This window comes from Podarcis pityusensis, assembly GCF_964106645.2.
Source record: "Podarcis pityusensis genome assembly, chromosome: 6".
In the NCBI taxonomy this organism is placed as follows: Eukaryota; Metazoa; Chordata; class Lepidosauria; order Squamata; family Lacertidae; genus Podarcis; species Podarcis pityusensis.
In genome coordinates, this window is record NC_138030.1 from 47,794,205 (window position 1) to 47,817,267 (window position 23,063).

Sequence of the window (23,063 nt, forward strand, 5' to 3'; positions counted from 1 at the left end):
TGCCGCTTAAAATATAAGACATACCTCTAATCAGGGTACAAAAAAACTGAAACAGACAACTTAAACATAATATTTCAAAAATGCAGAGTTACATATAAAAGGGTTACATTAATACAAAGTTACTAATATATAAAAATCAATAACAATTCATTTCCCTTCTGATGTACCCTTCCCTCTCTGCCTCCGGGTTCTCACCCAGGGTCCAACAAACTCCCAGGTCACCCACAAAAGTCCCACAATGGGAAGAGCCCCTGGACATCAACCCAGGCCCCCACCCCAGGCATGCCCCTCATGGGCAAGCCCAAAACGGATGACATTTCCTCAGGCTGCCCACAGCTGTGTCCCACCCAGCCACAACCTCCACACCCATCTCCAGGCACAATAGGTTTGTTGAGTTTCCCAGGGGGCCCAAAGAATGGGGAAAGGGCTCCTCTCCACTCGCAGCTCCTTCTTCACCCTCTGCCCTCTCCTCCTCCAGCTCCAGAGTATGGATGGTTTAGGGCAAAATGCATCAAACAGCAGCATTTCTCAAGAAACTACAGGATAGGTCTGGAATGTGGCTGACACTGCTTCACAAACCAGTGGTGGGAGTGCACTAGATTCAGAGTAAAGGGGAGTGTGTGTGCACAGCCTAAGAGTAAGAAGACCCACTGCCACTGCCAGGTATCTTCAGAGCTCCTAATCATTGTAGGAAGAGGATTGCTTCCTCTTGGGTGTGCATGCAAACAGTTTCCCTTTTCTGGGAAATTGATAATTTAAAAGGCTCCCACCCTACCTGTAATTCATATTTCTCTGCTGAAGCCGAAAAGTACCTTTAATTAATATTTATCTGCTGAAGCTGGAAAGTAATCTCAAGGGTCTGTTTTCTGGCGACAAGTCAGACAAAAATCTGACAAGGCAAGCCATCCATCACCAAGTCTGAATTCTGCCAAACAGTTCTTTGAATAAATAGCCTGTGGTGAAACAGGTTGTATGTTTCAGTTTTGCCCGGTGAGGGCAATTCCAGTCAGGTTCAAATTTCAAGTTGCTAGGTCTCAATGAGAAAAACATTCCCACTCCTTCTCTCATCTGACAACTAAAAATACCAGTATTCTCACTGCTGCCAGCATGGAACAATTAACCTGCTCTCTATGGAGACAGCAGAATCTCCTCTGGCCCCAGGCTTCTCCCTCAGAAAAAAACTTCCCCATTTGATTATGAACCAGATGTTCTGACTCCTCTAAGCTGAAAATAATAACACAGAAGGTTTTTCCCTCCATCCTTTTTACTGTACAGCAGTGCAGTATGTGGGTATTACTGAATGAAGAAAAATTAAATCGCACAAGCTGGATTTTTCTTTAAAAAGAATAATTGATGCTTCCAAATCTACAAAAAACAAGCAGGCAAGAGTTCTCTTTTGCATACCATGAACAAGGGTGGAAAAGGAGATTTTTCAATAACGCTCCATCTGTCCCTTTGCTATATGTATCCCAGATCATGGGGAGGATAGGCTTCCATAGAATTGTAAAGTTGGAAGTGACCGTGAGTTGGTCATCTAGTCCAACCCTCTGCAGTGCTCAGTAATCTTTTGCCCAATGTTGGACACAAACTCACAGTCCTTAGTCTCATGCTTTACCAACTGAACTATCCCAGCTTTGGGTTAAGGTAAAGAACTATGTAATCAGGCAAGCCATCATGAACCCTAGTCCAACCCCCTGCAATGCAGGGATATGCAGCTGTCTCGAACCTGCAACCTTGGCGTGGTCAGTACCACATGCTAACCAACTGAGCTATCCAGCTCTTCCTTAAAGTTGCAGTTAGAGCCCTTATGAAGGCATCTCTTGGACAGAGGCTGAAGGGGCTGAAGAGAGGCCTCCTTGTTCACCTCCATGCTCTTGCTTCTCTTCAGTGTCTCAGGAGGTGACGTGGGTAGAGCCAGAAGCAAGAGAGGCAAAGAGATAGATAGATAGATAGATAGATAGATAGATAGATAGATTGAAAACCCAAGGATTTAGGTGAGGTAGCCATTGCTTATGTGACGTCTGTTGTGTAAGCAGGGAAAGATAGTAACCAAGACTGCTATTATTATTATTATTATTATTATTATTATTTGAAGAGGTACACTGATTGTGTTCAGACTATGTGTTGACCTCACTGAAACTGACCTTGGAATGTCCTTTCAGATAAGCTAGCTCCAGAGTGTAGACAGAATGCAAATCCAAGGCTTGTGAGCAGCAGAATGAAAGTGTCTCACATTTGTTTATGGGGTGTGACATTAAATCCCTCCCAATAAGTACAGTGGTACCTCGGGTCAAGAACTTAATTCGTTCTGGAGGTCCGTTCTTAACCTGAAACTGTTCTTAAACTGAGGTACCACTTTAGCTAATGGGGCCTCCTGCTGCCGCTGCTGCACGATTTCTGTTCTCACCCTGAAGCAAAGTTCTTAACCCGAGGTACTATTTCTGGGTTAGCGGAGTCTGTAACCTGAAGCGTTTGTAACCTGAAGCGTCTGTAACCCAAGGTACCACTGTAATTAAAATCAACAAAGGACTCATCCTTGCAGTGCTTATTCTCCAACTCTTCACCTTGCTCAGAAATTTTAATAATGGTTTACTCTTAACTTTAATTTTTTGTCCTAAACATACACCTTCCCCACTATTCTGATTCTTTTCAACATTGGATGTTGGCCTTGTTCTGTTGCATCCAGTGCTTTTTTTCTGGGGGGGACGCAGGGGGATGCATACCCCTAAACATTTTGTGAATCTAAGATTGGCTTCATTGAGGGGCAGTATTTCAATATGAGTAGGAAAATGAGAGTACCCCTAAACATATTTTTTAGGGGGGGAAAAGCACTGGTTGCATCTATTTTAGATTCAGTATTGGTCACATGATCTTTTGATTTATTTTTTTAATCAGAAACTTCTAATTTCTGCTTAGTACTTTGCTCCAGAGGTTTAATCTCAGGAAGAAAAATATCTTTCCATTTTGCGAGAGACAAAGATGGAATATCCTCCGCCTGATTGTTATTATCACCTCCTACAGCCAAATTATTTGTGGCTTCTGTGAGACATGGTATGGTGCTGCTCCTTCTTATTTTCTTTTCCCCCTCCCATGCTATTATGCAATTAGTGCTAATTGTTAATTAGAATGGGAGGAAAAAGAAGATGAAGAAGCTGTATTGTACAATATTATAGAGAGTATAAAGCAAAAATAATTCCAGTGATTACAAAATAATTACACAACAAATAACTTACCTACATTGAACGGAGAACCAAACCTATTCCATAGGAAGTCACTGGGAGCAGCATTAGGTGATTTGAGGCATAGTGTCATCAGGATGCTGTTGACATCCAGCTGTACTTCCTTCTTGCTTCTGAAGCAGGAGAGCCTGTGACTTTTTTCAACCAGTGCCTGGATGCATTGGTGATCTGGACAAGAGTAAGATAGAGACTGTGGGTGAGTGGTTCTCAGTTCCAGGAGTTGGGGAATTCATCAGTTCTTGAGAGGAGTGCACTCCTTCTGAAGGAACAGACACATACTGTACTTGGGGGCCATTCCTAGATCCATCTTTGTCACTTGAGGCTCAGGTAACCTCTGTGGTGAGGAACAGCTGTTGTCAGCTGAGGTTGGTACACCAACGGCATCCTTTTCCTGGCCACTGAGATTCATGAATTGGTTACCTCACAATTGGACTACAGCCATGTGCTCTGTATGGAGCTTTTTTGGGGAATGATCTAGATCAAGCTTCCTCAACCTCAGCCCTCCAGATGTTTTGAGACTACAGTTCCCACCATCCCTGACCACTGGTCCTGCTAGCTAGGGATCATGGGTGTTGTAGGCCAAAAACATCTGGAGGGCTGAGGTTGAGGAAGCCTGATCTAGAATGCTGCATCATATTATACCTGTGCAGAAGGCACTGCTCTGGCTGCTGATCAGCTACGATTGTTCCAGATCATGTTTAACATATAATGACCTGAATAACCCAGGACCAGGTTCCTTGAAAAACCACGTGGCCCTGTATAGACCTGTAGGACCACTTAGATCACCTGGGATAATTCTGCCTGTGGCACTGCACCCTACAGAATACCATAGGGCAGAGAACAGAGACCCCTGCCTACCCTTGATCCCACCCTGGGATGCCTGCAGTCTGCCCCCTTTTTGCCTTTACCACCGCTGGAGCTCTGACATTGGTCGGGGTCAGGAGAACTCAAGAACCGTGTGCAGGGGAAGGAGAGGGATGGCTTGTTCTGTCTGGCAAGTGGAAGTGCTTGTGCTGTGACAGAACAATTGCTCTAGCTCCATGTTGAATTCCTCCCACCATCTTTAACAATGGAGAGTCAAATTAAAAGTTTCTTTCCATTGTTCATGCAGAGAGCAGATTTAAAAAGAAACAGGTTGAAGTTCCAATTCAAACATGGAGCTAGCAATAATAATCTGGAATACCTCTGGGCACAAGGTGTGCAAAACCTGTCACTTTATTTCTGTAGAGTTTTCCATTATGCTTCTCCATGAAAAGTCCGTAGAGTTTCTTTGATCTTGTTTTTCCAAATAACTGCTGATCACGTGGGGTTCCTGTCCCTCTGCTCCTGCAGTGGAAACACTTGCAACAAACTGATGTGAACTATGGCTGGCTGTATCACAATTTTGATTTTATATTGCCTAGCTCTTTTTTCAGTTTTGTTTAGTTTCATATTTCTGTGCTGCTTTTCTGCTAAGATTATCAAAGTGGCGTATGGCGCAAAACGAAGTGCACCAGAGTACAAATCAATTATATCAGTAAAACAGCGGCAGTGAAAATATGGTAAAGACAGCAGTACAAAACTCCAGCAGTTTGCATTAAAAGTTTTTTAAATTCATTTAAAGTTGGCTGGAATTTTTAAAAAGTCTTTTAAACTTTTAACACCAGTGGCAATGCATGCGCAACTGTACATCAGAGTGCTCATTCCATTGAGACTATGCATCATGCTAGCAGATGCCCCCACACTGAGAGGTATGTTCCTGCATGCAATGCAGCCCCTGCTTCCCCTCCACATCCGCCACCCAACTTGTACAAGGATTTGCACACCTAGTTGCCATTCCCCGCCCTCCGATGGAATGTAAATTTGACAATCTAACAAAAGCCAGGAGGAGATAATTGTCTGCACCAGCTAAACAACTGTATCTGTGTCAAGAGCTGAACCTGGCAGATTGCCATGGCATCCCTTCTTCCTGGGAAGCATGTGCCCTTGAATGGAAGAGCAGGGAGAAGAGTTGTTTCCCAGTATTATTTGAGGGAGGGCATGCATGTTTGGCGCTGTGGGTTAAACCACAGAGCCTAGGACCTGCCGATCAGAAGGTCGGCGGTTCGAATCCCCGCAACGGGGTGAGCTCCTGTTGCTTGGTCCCTGCTGCCAACCTAGCAGTTCAAAAGCACGTCAAGTGCAAGTAGATAAATAGGTACCGCTCTGGCGGGAAGGTAAACAGTGTTTCTGTGCGCTGCTCTGGTTCGCCAGAAGCGGCTTAGTCATGCTGGCCACATGACCCGGAAGCTGTACGCCGGCTCCCTCGGCCAGTAAAGCGAGATGAGCACCGCAACCCCAGAGCCGGCCACGACTGGACCTAATGGTCAGGGGTCCCTTTACCTTTACTATGCATGTTAACACACGTGTGCCTGCCTCACTGTGAAAGCGTATCAAAGGGACTAGGATGAAAGAATGGAAGAGAGGAGACCTGTTCCTCAGGGACATCTCATACATACAAGAGTCATTTCCTGATGTTAAATTTCTTGATGTTACATTACGTAGGGCATATATGGGATGCATGGCACCTTACCTTAGGCTCTTACCTATCCACACGAAAGTGGTTATATTGCCCATAGTTGTGGAACTGTTTGCACAGCCAGCCTCAGAATGACAGTGAAGGGCAGGTCTGGCCTCTGTAAAAAGGTAGCTACTTTCCCCAGGATTAGTCTAGCTTTGTGATAAAGTGCTGACCTGGGGAGCTGCCACACATCTTTTATTTGCTGCCAGGGGTTGTGGGGATCCCACCGCTCACTTTCCAGCACCTGATCACTTTAGAACTTTTCCAGACCTCTAGTTCAGGCTGGAAACAAGGGACATAGCAGTCAATGCCCAGTGTTTTCCTCTCCTATCATCAACATATCTCTGCTAACAACACCCGGAAAGGAACCTCCTCCAGGGGGAAGCCCAGCAAAGGTTTTATCATTGGTAAGCCTCATTTCCCATTCTTTTTTCCATAGATAGGATGTTTCTTGGCAAAGGGTGTTATCCAGACAGCATGCACTTGGGTTATGCTGATGGTAACACAGAGCGTTCCCTCCTTTTTCACAGCTTTGCCCAGTCCATAATCCCCGCAGCTCCATCCCTATTGTTAGCCAAGCACAAAAGAGCCAGCCAGCCAAGGCCTCTTTGTCCCTGGACAAGGGTTAGTTGGAGCTCCCCGATTTGCTCTGCATACTTGTCACACTACTGTGATGGGGGACGGGGGGGGGGGGGGGAGCTGCCAAGTGCTGACAGCCTATAATGAAATCAGCCCACAAGAGCAACACAGAGTATAGTCACCAGGGAGGGGAAGGCCTGCCGTGCTCAGACAAGAAGCCAATTTTGCGACCCTGATAAGGAGCAGTGGCCAATGGCCCTATCATTTAAGAGAAAAGAGGCGGCGTAGTAGAAATTTATAAAATTATTCATGGCATAGAGAATGTGGATAGAGAAGAAAGTTTTTCTCCTTCTCTCGTAACATTAGAACTCATGGAAATCCTATGAAACTGAATGTCAGAAGATTCAGGACAGATAAAAGAAAATGCTTCGTCACACAGTTAATGTATAGAACTTGCTCTCCCAGGAGGTAGTGAAGTCCCCAACTTTGATAGCTTCAAAAGAGAATTGGGCAAATTCATGGACGACAGGGCTGTCAATGGCTGATAGCCACGGTGGCCATGCTCTGCCTCACACAGTTGGCGGCAGAAATGCTTCCGAATACCAGAGGCTGGAAACCACAGGAGGGGAGAGGGCTTGTGACTGAATCCTGCTTGCGGATTCCCACAGGCATCTAGTCTTGTTACTGTGAGAACAGGGTGCTGGACTAGGTGGGCCATTGGTCTGATCCAGTGGGCTATTCTTGGGTTCTTATTCCCCACCTAGTTTCTTGACTTGCACCGAATTCAGTTATGTTCAAATATAGATTATTGGCAAGATGGAGGTAAGCATATAAGAAGATGCTTGCTGGGTTGGGCCTGCTCCCACAGTGGCCCCTCTTTCCTCACAGCTGCTGCCACAGGAGCATCTGAAGTGCCGCCATCTTGCCCTGAATGGGAAGAAGTGAGAAGAAACTGTGGCAGCTTTTTCTAAACAAACAAGTTGTCTTTTCCGTACTGTAGTAACTTAAAAAAACCCTACAATTATGCCTTTTGCTATAATAATCTTATGTAAACTGCTTTGTGAGGTCTGCCTGAAAAATGGTGTACAGGAAAAAGAAAAAAAAATGGCACAAAAATAATGAATGAATAAATAAATAAATAAATAAATAAATAAATCTAGGTTAGGTAAGGTTCATTGAATGTGTGAATCACTTCCTACAACAAAAAGTCCCGGAGCAATTTCAAGAACAAGACTAAAATACAGCAATAAAAATACATAAAAACAACATCTAATTATTGGTGCTGCCCAAATGCCCGGGAAAACATCCATTTCTTGCTGCCTTTCCTCCTAGGGGAGCTGCTCCATCATTTTAGTTGCCTCTTTCTGACCCTTTTCCAGGAAGCACCAGAGTTCCCAAAATATGAGGGAAGATGACACAATTTCCCTTTAGCAATTTGGCAGCAGAAAGAGGATGGAGCTGTGTGGCACCTACGAATGGGATCAGGCTTGTTTATCAAGACCTTTTAATTCTCCCATTCCATTTTCCCATCGCTCTCCATTCCTGACCTGAAGACATGAAGCTATATAGCACAATACCAGCAACCGCATTACTTTTTCTCCACCAGGAAGGATGGCAGGAAGCTAGAAGGAAAGGAAGCTCTGGCTGCAGAGAATCAGTATGTCAGGTTGTAGTCCTTCAGTTAAAGGAACGTAGGACTGAGCTTAGCTCTGCTGCAACTGAAAATAAATTTCTGAGTTGAGCATGTGCTCAGAGGTGCCCTGTTCCTTAGTTCTGTGTTCCACCAGCCTTGTTTTGGTTGGTGGAACTCGGGTTCTAGGGGGGAGGGAACAAAGCAGACCCTGCAAGTCCAAAGTCTGCCCACCCCTGCGCTACAACTTGTGAGTCTTGAATTTGTGTTTTGGGAGGCGTTGATGGAGTCCTTGTAATTATGTGCAGCCTCCCATCATCTGACAACAGCGGCTATTTGAAATTCCACACGGGCATCTTCCTGATGGGTCTATAGAGCCTGCACGGTGGAAGAACTGCTTTTGTATGCTCAGCCTCCACACTTAGCCCCTTGCTCTCGTCCCTGGCTCTGTTTACTCACAGAGCCACATGCAGCCAAAAGGAATGAATGGAGGGTTGAGGAGGGGGAAGGGTGCCAGGATGAATCACGGTTGAGCCAGCCTACTTGGGCGCTCCTTTGTGTGAGGGAGCCGCACACCTAATCACAAAGGAATGCCTTTGTTAGGCTAGGCTTACTTGCTTGGGGAAATCATTGGCAACCTAGCAACACACAGCTCAGGGTCAGGGTGACTTCACACATGGCAGATTCCTTCACCAGGTATTCCATGTGCAATTCCCGCATGTTGCTTGTCACACTCAGGTCTGTTTACAGCAGCACGCACACATGCAGGAAGAGCTCCCAGCTGCTTGGTGCCTATGACCTGCCTCTGTGTGTGAATGCATGCAGAGGATAAAAGTTTAGGGTCCCAAGATCCAGTTCCTCATGTCATATATACAGCTGTGCTGTGTGCGAGTCTGAAGGAATCAAAAGGTCTTTGCTTTCCTAAACTCTCCCCCTCACAATCCATAAAGAATCTTGTGTTACCTTAAAGATTGACAGATTTATCAAGGCATACACTTTCATGGGGACTTCATCAGATGCAGGATGTATTACTCTGAATTGGCATGCATGGTTACAGATAAGGTGGTTGAGAATGCAAACAATAAAGTCAGAAGGCAATGAAATACAAAAAGTACTGAGACAGTGATCATTACATGATTAACAGTGGCCATTGACAAAGCACTTGATGTTAGCACAGACACCCTACCAGTGGCAAGTCAATAGTGTGATAAAAATCCATTGTCCTGATTCAGTCCATGACTGCTAACATTGAACATCTTGATGAATTGTAATCCAGCAGTTTCACATTGCAGTCTCCCTCTGAAGTTCCTTTGTTCAAATATAGACACACTAAAGTCAATTGCAGAGTGTCCGGGAGGTTGAAAACTCCCCCCCCCTAGGTTTTTCCCCCCCAGTTTATGATGTTAGATTTGCATCCATTAATTTTAGAGAGACTGGACAGTTAGTCCTATGTAGAATGCAGAAGGCCATCACAGACTAGATGATGGCATATGCCAGGGGTGGAAGGACATCTGGCCTGTGTGCTAAACTTGGCTCGCTGGGGGTTCAGAGTTGACCCACAAGGCCGTTTATCCCAAACCACACCATATGTAGCTTCAGGTGTGGGGCAGATAGAGACATGGCTTCCAGCGCACAATTGGGAGCCTTGATTGTTCATTCGCAAGGGAAAGCAGGCCTTGCTTAGCTCTACTGCCCATCCACTGATGTGTGGTAGAGCTGAAGCCTTCTGGATTGGGTGTGTGTGGTGGCACCTGATGTCATTGTAGTGTCAGGTGAATGACAGATAGGCAACCCCACCCACTTGCCAAATTCAGCCTGCAAGGCTAGATCCCGATAAGGAACTGGCCTGCTGAGCCAAAAACATATCCTCCAAAATGTTGGGTCCCAAAGCTGGGATGTGCATCTTCCCGTCTGTGCTCCCGCACAAGATCACAGAGCCTAAAAGATGTACTGGGGGGTGGGGTGGGGCTGTGCACCGGAAAAAAATGTGTTTGTGCTGCTGAAAATTGGATGTCCAGTTTTTCTGGGACACTATGCAAAAAAGTTCTCCACCCATGGCCTATAGATTCTGTCCAGACAGGCATTATATTTGTTGCCATCCTGTCAATCACCTGAGCTCTGTCTACTGCCTTGTCTTGAGATGCTGGATCCTGGGTACAGGGGCTCACCATTCTCTTCTGTTTGGCAGGTTTGCCACTAAGGAACGGGATGGGCTGCTCCTCTACAACGGGCGCTTCAATGAACGACATGATTTCGTCGCCCTGGAGATTGTACAGGAGCAAGTTCAGCTGACTTTTTCAGCAGGTATGGTTTCTCTCCAACCCCCTTGGCTTTTCTGCTTCTGCTCATCCCACCTCACATCCTAGCAGTGTTGAAATTCCCTTGCCAGGCCTTGTTTTCCTAACCCATCAGCCTCTGCCTCTTACCCCATTATCTCCAAGCCTTCCTATCTCTTCCCCACCTCTGCTGCAGGATTTTACCTGCCCCAGTGCCGCCACTGTTAGCTTAGGTGCTCCTCCTTCAGAGCCTCTTATGGGAAATGATGGCAAGGAGAGGCATTCTCTTCTCAAGAGTCTTTCCTCCCTCTCTGAGTTGTGTTTCATCTCTCCCTCAGGAGAGTCAACAAGCACGGTAGCCCCGTTCATCCCTGGGGGCGTGAGTGATGGGCAGTGGCACACCGTCCACCTGCACTACTACAACAAGGTAAGTCTCACTGGATAGCTCAGTCGGTAGAGCATGAGACTCTTAATCTCAGGGCTGTGGGTTCGAGCACCATGTTGGGCAAAAGATTCCTGCATTTGCAAGGGGTTGAACTAGAGGACCCTCGTAGTTCCTTCCAACTCTACAATTCTATGATTATAAAACTCTTTCATCCTGAACAGGCCTGCTGGAGCTGTGCCCAGCTCATCTGCCCCCTCATTTTTAATTCAGGGTCATCTGCATACATGGCGCTTTACAGAGAAGAGGGTTGACAGGTCCCTGCCCCAAGGCACTTACAACCAAACATGGGCGCACTGGAGGAAGCATGTGGCAGGCAGTGGAATCATGAGCAGGCAGAGAGGAATATGTGATTATTTCAAGCCCATGTACTTTGATTATTACAATAAGGAGCAGGGACCAGGCCAAGCATGGGGAGCCTTTGGCCCTCCAGATGTTGCCAAACTGCAATGCTCATCAGCCCTAGCAAGTGTAGCCAATGGCCAGGAATGATGGGAGCTACATCTGGAGGGCCAAAGGGTCCCCATGCCTGTACTAGGGAAATGATCCAATGGCTTCCTGAAAAAGGTGAGGTTTGAGGAGGGAGATGGTTTCATGGAGGCATTCCAAGAAGCAGTTTCAGGGACAACAAGGGGAAATGAGCAGAGTCATTTTAAGGTTCAGGGGACCTTTGGATGGTGAGGGTGGTGGAGCTGATCGAGCAAAGGTCACAGGAAGGGATGTGCCGGGAAATAAGCACAGAGAGAGGATGGAAGGGCAGGGTCTCTGGGTACCAGAAGCTTGTGAGGGATCTGAGAGTAGGCATGAAGCCAAGGTAGGGGTTTAAAGATGGAAGTCACATGGTCAGAGCAGCAACAGAAGTGAATATTTTTGGCAGCAGAGGTCTGGATGCATGTGAGTGGGAGAAGGTGAGACAATGGAACACCAGTGAGATGATTCCTAGTGTTGTGCCAAAAATGTCTTCTGCTTCTTTTTACTGTTTTTCAGCAATGAATCAGAAAATAAGTTGCATTTGAAAATTATCACAGGGGAGGGAAAATATCAGCAAAATATGCAGGGTTGTTTTTTTTACACTTCTTGTTTTCAAGGTGGCCCATGGATGTGTGTGAGTGTCCTTTTTTTTCATTCTACAAATCATCTCTTTGATGGGCTGCCTTCTGCAGCCTTCTTGGGTACCCAGTGTGGTGTAGTGGTTAAGAGCGGTAGTCTCGTAATCTGGGGAACCGGGTTCGCGTCTCCGCTCCTCCACATGCAGCTGCTGGATGACCTTGGGCCAGTCACACTTCTTTGAAGTCTCTCAGCCCCACTCACCTCACAGAGTGTTTGTTGTGGGGGAGGAAGGGAAAGGAGAATGTTAGCCGCTTTGAGACTCCTGAAGGGGAGTGAAAGGCGGGATATCAAATCCAAACTCTTCTGAAAGCCCCATAATATCCTCAGCTGGACTTTCTAGCAACCACAGGAACATAGGGAAGCTGCCTGTTGATGACAGCTGTTCATCTTTTCCAAGTTTAAAGAAATTGGCATGGAAATGTTTTTAAAAGCTAACTGAAAGAACTTCCCTTAAAAACAAAACAAGCAAATATGCCAATCTCAGGCTCTTGGTGGTTAGCCTCCCCAGCTCAGGGGAAGCAGTGACTTATCCTTCAGGGCTTTTTCAGATCAGAAAGTGCAGGCAGCCGGAGAGGCTGGGAAATGCTGGAAAAATGTTGAATGGAGCTAAAACAGGTTTTCACTGAAGGGACAGACAGCCGGGTCTGTATTTTTGTAATATTGTATTACAATATTACAAAATTGTAATATTGAAGTGACATGCAGTGGAGGATGATCCACTAGGTCAAATGGGGTGCTTCAGTAGTAACCTAATTCTGGCCTCCGCCAGCCTCTGCCAGCCTGCTTTATATCTCACAGCCAGTCCAGGGTGTGGCACTGCCTGTCCCCTTCCTCCTCCTTAATCCCACTATTGCTCTTTTAAAACTCAGCAGGGGATAAAACCAGAATTAGCTGCCTCTGGCTCCCCCTACTGTTGGCCTCCTTGCCATCTGCCCTACCAGGCCCGACTGATGTTGTGACTTAAAGGCATTCAGTTTGTCCTGAACAACAGGGCAGATGGTGACATTGTCAGCACCAGCCCATGACAGCCTGTAGAGGATTCCTGCCAGCTTTCCCCACTGGCACCCCATGTCTAGAGAGATGGGCAATTTCTGTTGTTCCCTGCAGTAAGAGACCTTCCCTGCTTTATAGGGTGAGGGTGGCTTCTGGGGCCATGAAATATTCAAAGACCAGCAGGAGCTTTTGGTAACGGGGTTGCTGCCACCAATTCCTGGCTCCTTTGGGCTCGAGAAGATCCCCGCCATTAGCATTCATAGTGCCCTCAGCGCAGGGACTTTTGTGTGGGGTGAGGAGGAGGACGGAGTGTTGGTGGTCCCAGCATGATGAAGTCCCAAAAAGCTAGTCTCTAATGAGGAGGCTGCTGACAGGGGGCAGGAGGAAGTGAGCAGCTGGCGCAATTGTCGCAAAGCAGCTGCTTGCTTCAGTTAATAAGCTTGGGGCAGCCCAGGGGACTGGAACGGCGCAGGGGTCAGGAGTTGCTGTCTCACCGATTTGGAGGTGGGGAACAAGGCGGTGGCCAGAAATTGCCATGCAACCTCTCACGAGAAGCCCTTTCCTGCCGTGCCCACTTGCTGTGCCCTTGTGTGCTTGCCTAGTCTTCCGTTCCGGGGGGGGGGGGGGGAATTATGGCTCATTTGGTTTCCCGTTCCATTTTCTTCCTCCCAAACTCTGAAGGAGCTTAGCCTGACAAAGAGCCTCCCGGCCTGGATCCACAGTCAGTCCTCTGAACAGCTAGCCTAGACCACCAGCAGCCCCACTTGATATAAGGAATCACTTCATAGGCACCAAAGTGCAGTACTGCTGGGTTTATCATTGTCTCCTGGGCAGAGAAACTTAACCAAAGTTGTACATAGAAAGATGGTGAACTGAGGTCCCACCTTTCTGGGACTCAAACAGGGCCCCAGTCTTCCAATCCTTCCCTGAGAACTCTGTCAGGCCAATCAGTGGGTCATCTGGTTACCACATGATTAAAATTTTGGGTACTGTACTAGTGTCCTTCTTTGAGGTACGCAGTAATGACCACACAAGGCTGGGCTGCCCAGGAACTGGATGTACACACAAGGGAATCAGATAACTAGAGCTTAACACATTTAGCACCAGCACTGTGTTACACTCAGAGGTGAGGAACCACAGGAATGCAAGCCAAATTTGGCCTGGCTCAGGTGCTTCTACTTACCACACCCACTGGCCCCACGCCTGACAACCTTGTGACAAAATGTGGAGCATGTAGAGATGCAGCTGGGTTGGCTTGTGAGGAACTTGATTATGCAGCTGATTTCCTCAGAAAGCCAGTTTGAAGTCACTTCCCAGCTGCTGAGGGATGGTGAGTTCAGGCCTGCTGGATTGGTGACACGGTTGAGTTGCCTATCGAGAACCCTGTTGTGCAGCCAATCCCTGCAGAAATCAGCTTTACCAGCCTTGTCCTCAATGTTTTGCAGAGCACAGGACTGGCAAAGCCCCCCACACTACAGTTGCCATGAGCTATAGTTCCCATGAGCTACAGTTCCCAAGCACTTGGCACCCAGGGCTTGGAAAGCACTGCGCTGGAGACTTTGACAGGTGGGCAGGACGACCCATCTGCCAATCACTCACCGTGGGGTGAGGACAGATAAGGATCTGGCCCGCTGGGCCCAAAAGGTTCCCCACCCCTGTATTAGACAGATGATAAATGTGAGGCTGCACAATTAGTCTCCTGTTCCTTCAAGTTGCCAACTCCTTTCCCCCACTAATTAGAGGGAGTTAATGAGTGGGAGGGAGAGAGAGAGAGAGAGAGCCCTGTGCTGGGGGTGTGCATCCCTGAGCAGCTGGGCCAGAGCCCCCTGCAGGAGTCCAGGGGAGTCCAGCTGCTTGCTCCCGCTTGACAGCCCTTTAGGTGGGACAGGGTGTTGGCCCTCCCACTCCTGGGAATGTTCCTGGAGACTGGCGTCAGTACCGATGAGTTGGATTGCCTGCAGCAGCTTCACCCAGTCACTCTGCCTCTGTGCCAGCAGACAGTTTACCTCCTGCTAGCTCACGTGGCGGGGGGCCAGATTCCTGGTGCCTCCAGCCAGTGCTGCACATAGACAGCTCCTGACCCCAGAGCTCTTCATCCTGCTGCTTTCAATGGGGTAGGCGCCCCACAAGCAACCAAGGGACAAATGTGGGTATCAGGCCTCTCACATAGCTTGCACGTGCATAGAGTGCCAAGGAAGAATAAGTTAAACGCAACAGAATCGGTGGCCGGTGATCACAGGAAAGGAAATAAGAAGAAAAGACTGTAAACTCTTTCAATATGAGTTACGGCAGCTAGAATCTTGTTGGCCCAGAAATGGAAACAAGAGGAAATACCAACGATAGAAGAATGGAGAATGAAACTGACAGACTATGCGGAATTGGACAAACTGACTGGGAAAATTAGATACATCAGAGACCAAAAGTTCATCGAAGACTGGGGAAAGTTTGTAGATTATCTGAAAAATGTGTGTGATGTGAAAACAACGCTAGTGGGATTTCAGGAGGCACTGTAAAAACAAAGAAGTATTGTTAATATGAAATAAAAGGAGAAGGGAAGCTTAATGGCAATACGAATGAAGGGAATGCGTATTAAGGATATAAATATGGATGATCAAAAAGAGATGATTTGTTAACATTCGGTTAAAAATGTATAATTGTATGGAAAACTAATAAAAATTTATTGGCAAAAAAAAAAGAAATGCTGTGGCCGGTTTGGTGGCCTGGAGGGCAGGATCCTGAGCTGGAACTCCAGGGCAAGAAGGAAGATGTGGCACCACCATGCCACACACAGAACTGTGTCCCTCCAAGTTGCACCCACACTAGCCCTCACCTGAGTTCATTATTCCCACAGACTTTCTTTCCCTGCTGAACAGAGGCTATCCTGGTAATTAAGACTAGCTAAGTTTTACTCCAAATACACCCATTGAAGCTAACGGGCCTATTTATTTATTTAAATTGTAGACCACCTTGCCTCTGAGGATCGCAGGGCGGTTTACAATATGGTTCCGGCATGCGAGCTACAGCCCATCCACTCCTAGGTCAGGCAGGGACGGAGAGGAGGACAGGCGGAGGCAGTGTTGCTGCGCCTCTCCTCCACTGGGCTGTGGCACACAAGGGCCTGAGTGTGCCCTTGAAGCAGTGGCTGGGCACCTCCCTGCACTGCCCATCCCCAGATGCTCCACTGCTGTTTATGCCCCTTTAGGTTCTAGGTAAGGCAAGCAGTCTCTGGGTTTCGTTCCCTCTCTGTTGTTCATATCGGAGAAATAAGCGCAGCACATAAAAACCAACGTGAATCCCTGTCGAGGCATGTGAGGGCCTGCCTAGCCCCTGAGGGTGCCTTGCCTCCTCCGCTGAACTGCAGGAGCTGGGATGCCTGGGAAGTGAGGTCTTTCTTTCCACAAATGGGCTGCTTCTTCATGGAGGAAGAGCAGCGTGCTGCTTCCTCCAACTGTCCCCATTAAATGATGGTAGGGGAGCACATGGTTTGCCTGAGGCCAGCTCAGTTCCCTTGATCCCACTTGGGGAATTTCCAGGCGTTCTAGCACATCTCATTCCATGCAGCCAGTTGGATGGAACTGAGCACATGTACATGGGAGGTAAAAGTTGCAGAGGCCGCTGTGGTGGAAAGACACAGTGGGGTTGGGGGTGGTGAGCGGAAGCAGAACGATTCACATCCTGCCCTTCAAAAGCAGGATAGCCATGTGTAGAATAGTGGGTAGACATAGCAGACGACGCAGCGATTTCTCCAAAGCAGCTCTTTATTTGTAAGCTGGAACAGAACTGAACTGAACAACAAACAGCTCAGCCGGCCTGCTTTTATAGGCAGCCGGCTGTCAACATTGTAGCAACAACAACCCAGGGTTTCCCACCTAAAGTAACTGATGTGGACCTGAGTGAAAACTACATACACGATACTCCTTTTGGCCAGGGTGAGAACTTCAATACATAATACCATGAGATTCACCAGGAACTGGCAAGGGGATTATTCAAGCTGGGGCTGCATTGTTGGAGTGAGAAACAGAAAGGCAGAGGCAGCCAAGCCCATTGGCTGCACTGTGGTCAGAAGTGCTGGCCAACACAGCGGCTAGTAATATTGGGCTTGAAATGGGGAAATCCAGGTCCAAATGTCCGCTCAGCTGTGAATTTCTCAACCCAAAGGTTCATCCTCCCTCAGTGATGCTAACCTGAGAGTACAGAAGGGCAAGGTACAGATGTAGCAGACATTGCAGCTATGGTTCCATGACAGGCATGTGCTTTGAGATGGGGTGTGGAGTCTCTCTGAGCAGGGCTGTGGCTAGGAGCCTGTGTAGTGTGGGATCTGTTTAGGCACTGGAAGGAGTTGCTGCAGCAGCCTGGACCGAGGGCACAGCGAAGGATGGCCCTGGTGAACAGGAGCATTTCTCTAAATTAAATGTGACGTTAAATGCATTTAATGGGCATGGTGCTTTAAAATGCAAATAACCACAGCAGTGGGACTTGAATAGGATTAGGACTGTTGCAGGCAGGGAGGGAGAGTTTAGCTCTTTCTCCCCCCACTCCTGCCTTGATCCTGATGAAAATCGCCAGCTCTTCCAGTGCTGTTATTTTGCATTAGGTGGAAAATTCCACTTAGCTCTTCCCAAAGATGGAGAGTATTAATCAGGATCTAAGCATGTGGGGAAGGGTTAAGCTCCACATCGTCACCTTATGCAAAATGCATAAGACAATGCAAAAAGCACATTTAAAGTCACATTTCATTTGGCCCTTAGCTGCCCAGTGGGAGTAGGGGAGATGAACTGATATTTGAAGCCAGTTTTTATCCCTGGCTAAAGTTCCACAGTATGCCCATTGATTCATCTTGAAGTTTGTCCTGTTTCACCCAACCAAACATGAGCTTTGTGCAGTCATGGTTCACACAAACAAGGGCAAAACTGCCCTTCTGCAATCCTGGATCTTCGCCGTTAACTTTGTGTTGTTGAATTTTCCTGGGGTCTGAGCTGCGCTCTGATTACAAGTAGCGATGGAAAGTGAGGCTTCTTCCAGACTGGTGTTTCTGCGGGCTTGTTTTGTGGGTGTGGGTATACTCTGTAACATGTCATTGATGCAATAACAGTGCATTAGTGGGTGGTTTATATTGGATCATCCACACTTCATAAGTCATTCTACATTGCTTCTGCAATGTTGCCACATTATTGCCAACCGGAAGGGCTCTGTTGCACTATAGCAATGAAAATTTACAGGATTTTATGGGGCATGCCCCTATTGTGAGTGAAGCAGTATGACACCCCAAAAACATTTGAATGCTCAAGAGGTATTGAAGGCTTGATTGCATATAACTTCCCTGGTTATATTATGGCCACAAATAATGATGAATGCTCAATAAAATGAATGCTCAATAAAAAGAAGAATAGTTTTGGAGGGATCCTAAGAGCAGCATTTCTCTGTCCTGCTTGGCTTCAAAGAAAAAAGAGAAAGGGTGTGTCTTGTGACTTCTTTGGTGGTGAGTTTACCTGAGGACATGTCACTCTGCTACAAAACTGGCTGTCTGGCTAGAAGGGGGAAGTTCATTTCCACGGCTTGTAAGTCCTTAGATTTCAGGCCATTTCTGGCATAAACTTATTCCAGGCTTGTAAATAACTGAGGATCAATGGGCTGGCTGCGAAGTTGATGGAAAAAAGAAAAACGCACCTCAGAAGCCTTTCGACTTCCGAGGTGCGTTGGAAAACAAAAGCAATTACTTCTGGGTTTTCGGCATTCGGCTTCCAAATTGTCCAGCTTCCCGGACACTCAAAAACTGAGGTACCACAGTATTTTGCATGGTGCTTGCAGTTTTTGTGCAAAAGAGAGAGACCTTAATCCTTTCTCAGGCCACCCTCGCCACTCACCCTGTACCAAGTTCCGTGCAGTAACATGAAAAGTATTCCAGCTCTGGGGAACTTTCCTGACTGATCCTGGTGCTGAGGCAAGGGCTGTGTTTTGAGCTGTTTCCTCCCCCCCCCCATTTGTTTTACATGTTCTGAGAAAGGAGTGGCACAAAAGCTGAGGGAAGGCTTGGGCTGCCTGCCAGTCCCTTGGTGCTGTGCTGTGACCTGTTGCCATGGCCACACCCTCCCCTTCTTCTCCCCCAGCTGCATTTCCTTTTGTTTGGAGCTGTCATGTTTCCTTGCCACAGCCTTTGAATCACTCTCGAGATTCTACGGTCCAGCCCCGCACGCCAAAAAAGAGAGTCACCAATGACCTGTGATTTTCTCCCGCCAGGCGTGGGGTTGGGGGGCTTAGGCTGAACGCCAGCCCAGTGGGCAAACACAAAAGAGGTCCAGGACAGAAGCTCACACTCTCTGTCACTTGCTGGCTAAAGTGACATGCAGTTATCTTCGTAGAGAGTTTCACAAAATTCACAGAGGTATATAATCACGTTATTTCAAAAAGCTCCCCACAAATAAATATTCCAACCACTGCCACCAGTGAAAAGCCAGTGGAACATAGACGTGCTTATTTAAATAAGCACTCATATACCTTTTGTGCCTGATGAAATGGAAAAGAAACAGCAGTAGGAGAATCACAAAAGGGAACAACATGTGGCCAAATGTGAGGTTAATTTTGGGATTATCCTTTAATAGGCACCTGCACACAGATATAATCTCCAGTGGAACATATTTTTTCATCTGATTGTGCACACTCTTCACCAGTTCCCACCCCCCAAGAGAGACCCCTCTTAAGCTTTGATTACTTTCTCGCCTGATTTTGCACATGCTTGCTTATTTCACACTAGCAGTTTCTTTCGTGATATGGCTTGGGATTTCTATGAAATCAAGAAATCAATGCCGTTTTGAACTCTGCGGTTAAAACCAGTGCAGTTTTGAAAGGTTCAGTCTACCACTACCTTGCTTCAAAATGGTGTCCCGTTGTATCCAAACATAGACAGAAACCTGCTCCTTGATATCGGGGACCATCATGCAAAAGTTGTTTACAATATCTTAAGAAGTGTCAAAACTCGTAGCCATCAGACAAACAACTTTCCAAAATTTATGGTAGATTCTCCTCCAGTTTTCCCCTTGCTCAATTTTTGTGTATAAAAGGGGAGAAGCTATTGACAGATATTTGCACTTTGTTCCTCATTTAGCAAAATACGTTAAGTCAATACGAATGAATGTGTCATCTGTACAACGCTCTCTGCACATTGGCAGCTCTGTGGAAATCTGTAAAATCTAATGCTGTTAATTGCTTTGGGGACTCTTTCCTGCAATGGTTGGGGAACCTGTGGCCCTCCAGATGCTGCTGGACTACAACTCCCTTCATCCCTGATCATTGGCTAGGCTGACTAAGGACTAATAGGAGCAGGAGTCCAACAACATCCTTTGGGGCACATGTTCCCCAACTCTTGCCTTACTATAACTAATATGATGTGGTGTACATTTTCTGCTGTATTTATTTCCTTAATCTCTTCAGTGGGGCTGGGAAATTATGAAAGTGTGAACTATGGTCAAACTATTCAGTAGGTCAATAAATTGATTTTTTTTAAAAAGGAATCTGACTTTGGTTGCCTATGCATTTGGCGTAAGTCAAAAAGATTAAAACAACACTGCCCTCGGAATGCAACAAGTGACCTCGTTCACGTGGGAGAGAGTGAAGTAGGTGTGCACTAAATGTGTGCTTGTGTGTGTGCGCGCGCGCAAGCACGCACGCACAAACATTACATATATGCAAACTGCTTGGGAACAGTAAGAACAATATACAAGAAAAGAAAGTGTTGCATTTAAAATGCACTGGTACAGATAGAGGCACTGCCTAAGATCAAAGGTCCATCACTCCTCTGTAGTCTTTTGCAAGATAATTCCTCTCCTTTGTGTTGTGATTACATAGTGCTTTTTAAAACAGGGATCACGTGTGTGTTTCTGTGTGTTCTGTGGCAGAATTAGGCATCACAAGAATCTCAGGTCTCCCTTTCTTCACAGTTAGCCTTTTCATCCTTCTTGCTGCTGAGAGATACTTATTGGAAGCAGCTGGGCATTGTCTGCTGCTAGATCAATATGGGACACTGTATTTGTGTCCTGGATCTGTACCTATAGATCAGATTGTTCAGCTCTCCTCAGGGGAGCATACACACAGAGAAGCGTCTTTTATGGTAGATTCATTAATCTAGAGCAAATTCTGGCCCCCGGTTCTCTCCCTACAACTGTTAAATGCCGGGTGATAATAGGGTGGAATTTTGCCCTGTGAAGTTTTACGGCATGTTTACATGTGAAACAATGAGTCTAATATGCTATGTTAGAATCACTCCTTCACACATAAACATGAGGTGAAACTGCAAGGGGAAGAATTCCACTCACTTGTTGAGTGCTCAGCATCCCAGATGCGTGGAGGGCTTTGCAAGTGTCTGCCCCAGACATTCAGCTCCTTGAAGATCCTTCCAGAACTGCTGCCCACATGGCTGCTTTTCCATTGGCCTGCCTTGGTCTAAGGCAGCTTCCTCTCCTCCTACGTTTAGTTCAAGAGATACTGGGAGAGAGCTTTTACCTGCTCTGGCATCTCTTAGACTAGAGATGGGGAACCTGTGGCCCTCCAGGTGTTGTTGGAGTCCAGTTCCCATCAGCCCCAGCCAGCACAGCCAATAGATGATGGGAGTTACAGTCCCACAGCACGTGTCTAGACAATACCTTGCTCTTCCTGGCTTGCCCTTTGATTGTGCTGCCATGGCCATTACTTGGCTGCATCAGGATTCTGCTTTTTCTCCACAGCCCATCGTGGGGATGTCTGGAGTTCCTCAGGGGCCCTCTGACCAGAAGGTAGCTGTGGTGACAGTGGATGACTGTGACACTTCCGTGGCCTTGAAGTTTGGTTCCATGCTGGGAAACTATTCTTGCTCAGCTCAAGGGACACAGTCAGGCACCAAGAAGTAAGAATTTTATGTGCGCTATAAACACAACTAATGAGCCTGGAGAAATGAAGAACGAGCAGACATAGCTAGAGCCAGGCTGGCTCCACTGTGCTTATTGTTCCCTGGGGAAATTCCTATTAGGATCATGCCCTGTGGGATAGCGTTCACCTGTTCTAGCTTTCACAATCCAGCTTCATCCTGCAGTTGGAGGTCTCAGTAGAGCAATTGGGGAAGTTTGACCTCTGCACTTAATGACCTTTCAGCTGATGGAGTGGAGATTGAAGATTGGGGACTAAAAGTGAAGGATGGGGAGACTAGTGAAGGCTAGTCAGCCATGTGATATTGACTGATCAGTGGTCCTGCCCAGCTTATACATTTGGCCCTAGAGGCTGATCTTGATAAGGATCCTGGTCCTGGAGCCAAAAAGGTTCACCACTCTGATCTCAAGGGTCAAATAATTGCTGTACAGTCGTACCTTGGAAGTCAAATGGAATCCATTCCAGAAGTCCGTTCGACTTCCAAAATGTTCAGAAACCAAGGCGTGGTTTCCGATTGGCTGCAGGAAGGTCCCACGGAACCTGCATTGGATGTTCGGGTTCCAAAGAACGTTCACAAACCAGAACATTCACTTCTGGGTTTGCGGTGTTTGGGAGCCAAAACGTTCAACTTGCAAGGTGTTCGAGTTCCCAGGTACTACTGTATTCTGGGCAGCACTATTTTTCACTGTTGAGCTATTGGACATCTTAGTCTTCACCAGCTACCTTCTGCTACTACAACTTTACACAGAGACAAGTCTAGGCTAAAAGCTTTGCTACCCCATTGTGGGACTCTTCAAAGCTCCTGGCATATCCAGGTACCTATAGCTCTGATGATGTCAATAGCTTGACCTGAAAGACCACAATGATGCCAGCCATGATTGGGTCAGAAGATGTATTTTAATCTGCCATTCCCTCGGTTGAGCTTGACCTCCTGAGTTACTCCTGTCTTGGCTTCCCAGGTCCCTGGATTTGACAGGTCCACTGTTGTTAGGTGGCGTTCCTGACCTGCCCGAGAGCTTCCCAGTACGGAACCGGCACTTTGTAGGCTGTATTCGGGACTTCCTGATTGATAACCGAGAGGTGGACATGGCTGACTTCATTGCCAACAATGGGACGGTGCCAGGTATGGCTTATGTTATATCTAGTGGATGGATCCAATTGATACAAGGGATGCAAAACTGGCAAGAAAAGTACAGTACTGACTGTTTTAAAAATATTGCTGGGTGTGCCATTGTGCGCGCGTGTGTGTGTTGTGGTGTAGTGATGGGTCTTTGTAAAAGGGCTTCAGTCCTGTCCCTGATTACTCTCAACAGTTGCCTCCTCTCTTGCCTGCCTTGACACTCCATTCCTAACCCCTGGA

General features: G+C 46.9%; 1 protein-coding gene across 4 annotated transcripts in view; it reads left to right on the plus strand.

Annotated features, from left to right (window-relative positions):
• CELSR2 (cadherin EGF LAG seven-pass G-type receptor 2) overlaps positions 1–23,063 on the plus strand; it is a 113,745-nt gene that overhangs the window by 56,991 nt on the left and 33,691 nt on the right. For all 4 annotated transcript variants that reach the window (XM_081010504.1, XM_081010506.1, XM_081010505.1 and 1 more), the window contains exons 4-7: positions 10,176–10,291; positions 10,602–10,690; positions 21,526–21,683; positions 22,663–22,826. In XM_081010504.1, the coding sequence (XP_080866630.1) occupies positions 10,176–10,291; positions 10,602–10,690; positions 21,526–21,683; positions 22,663–22,826 (527 nt within the window). The remainder of the gene's footprint in view (positions 1–10,175; positions 10,292–10,601; positions 10,691–21,525; positions 21,684–22,662; positions 22,827–23,063) is intronic.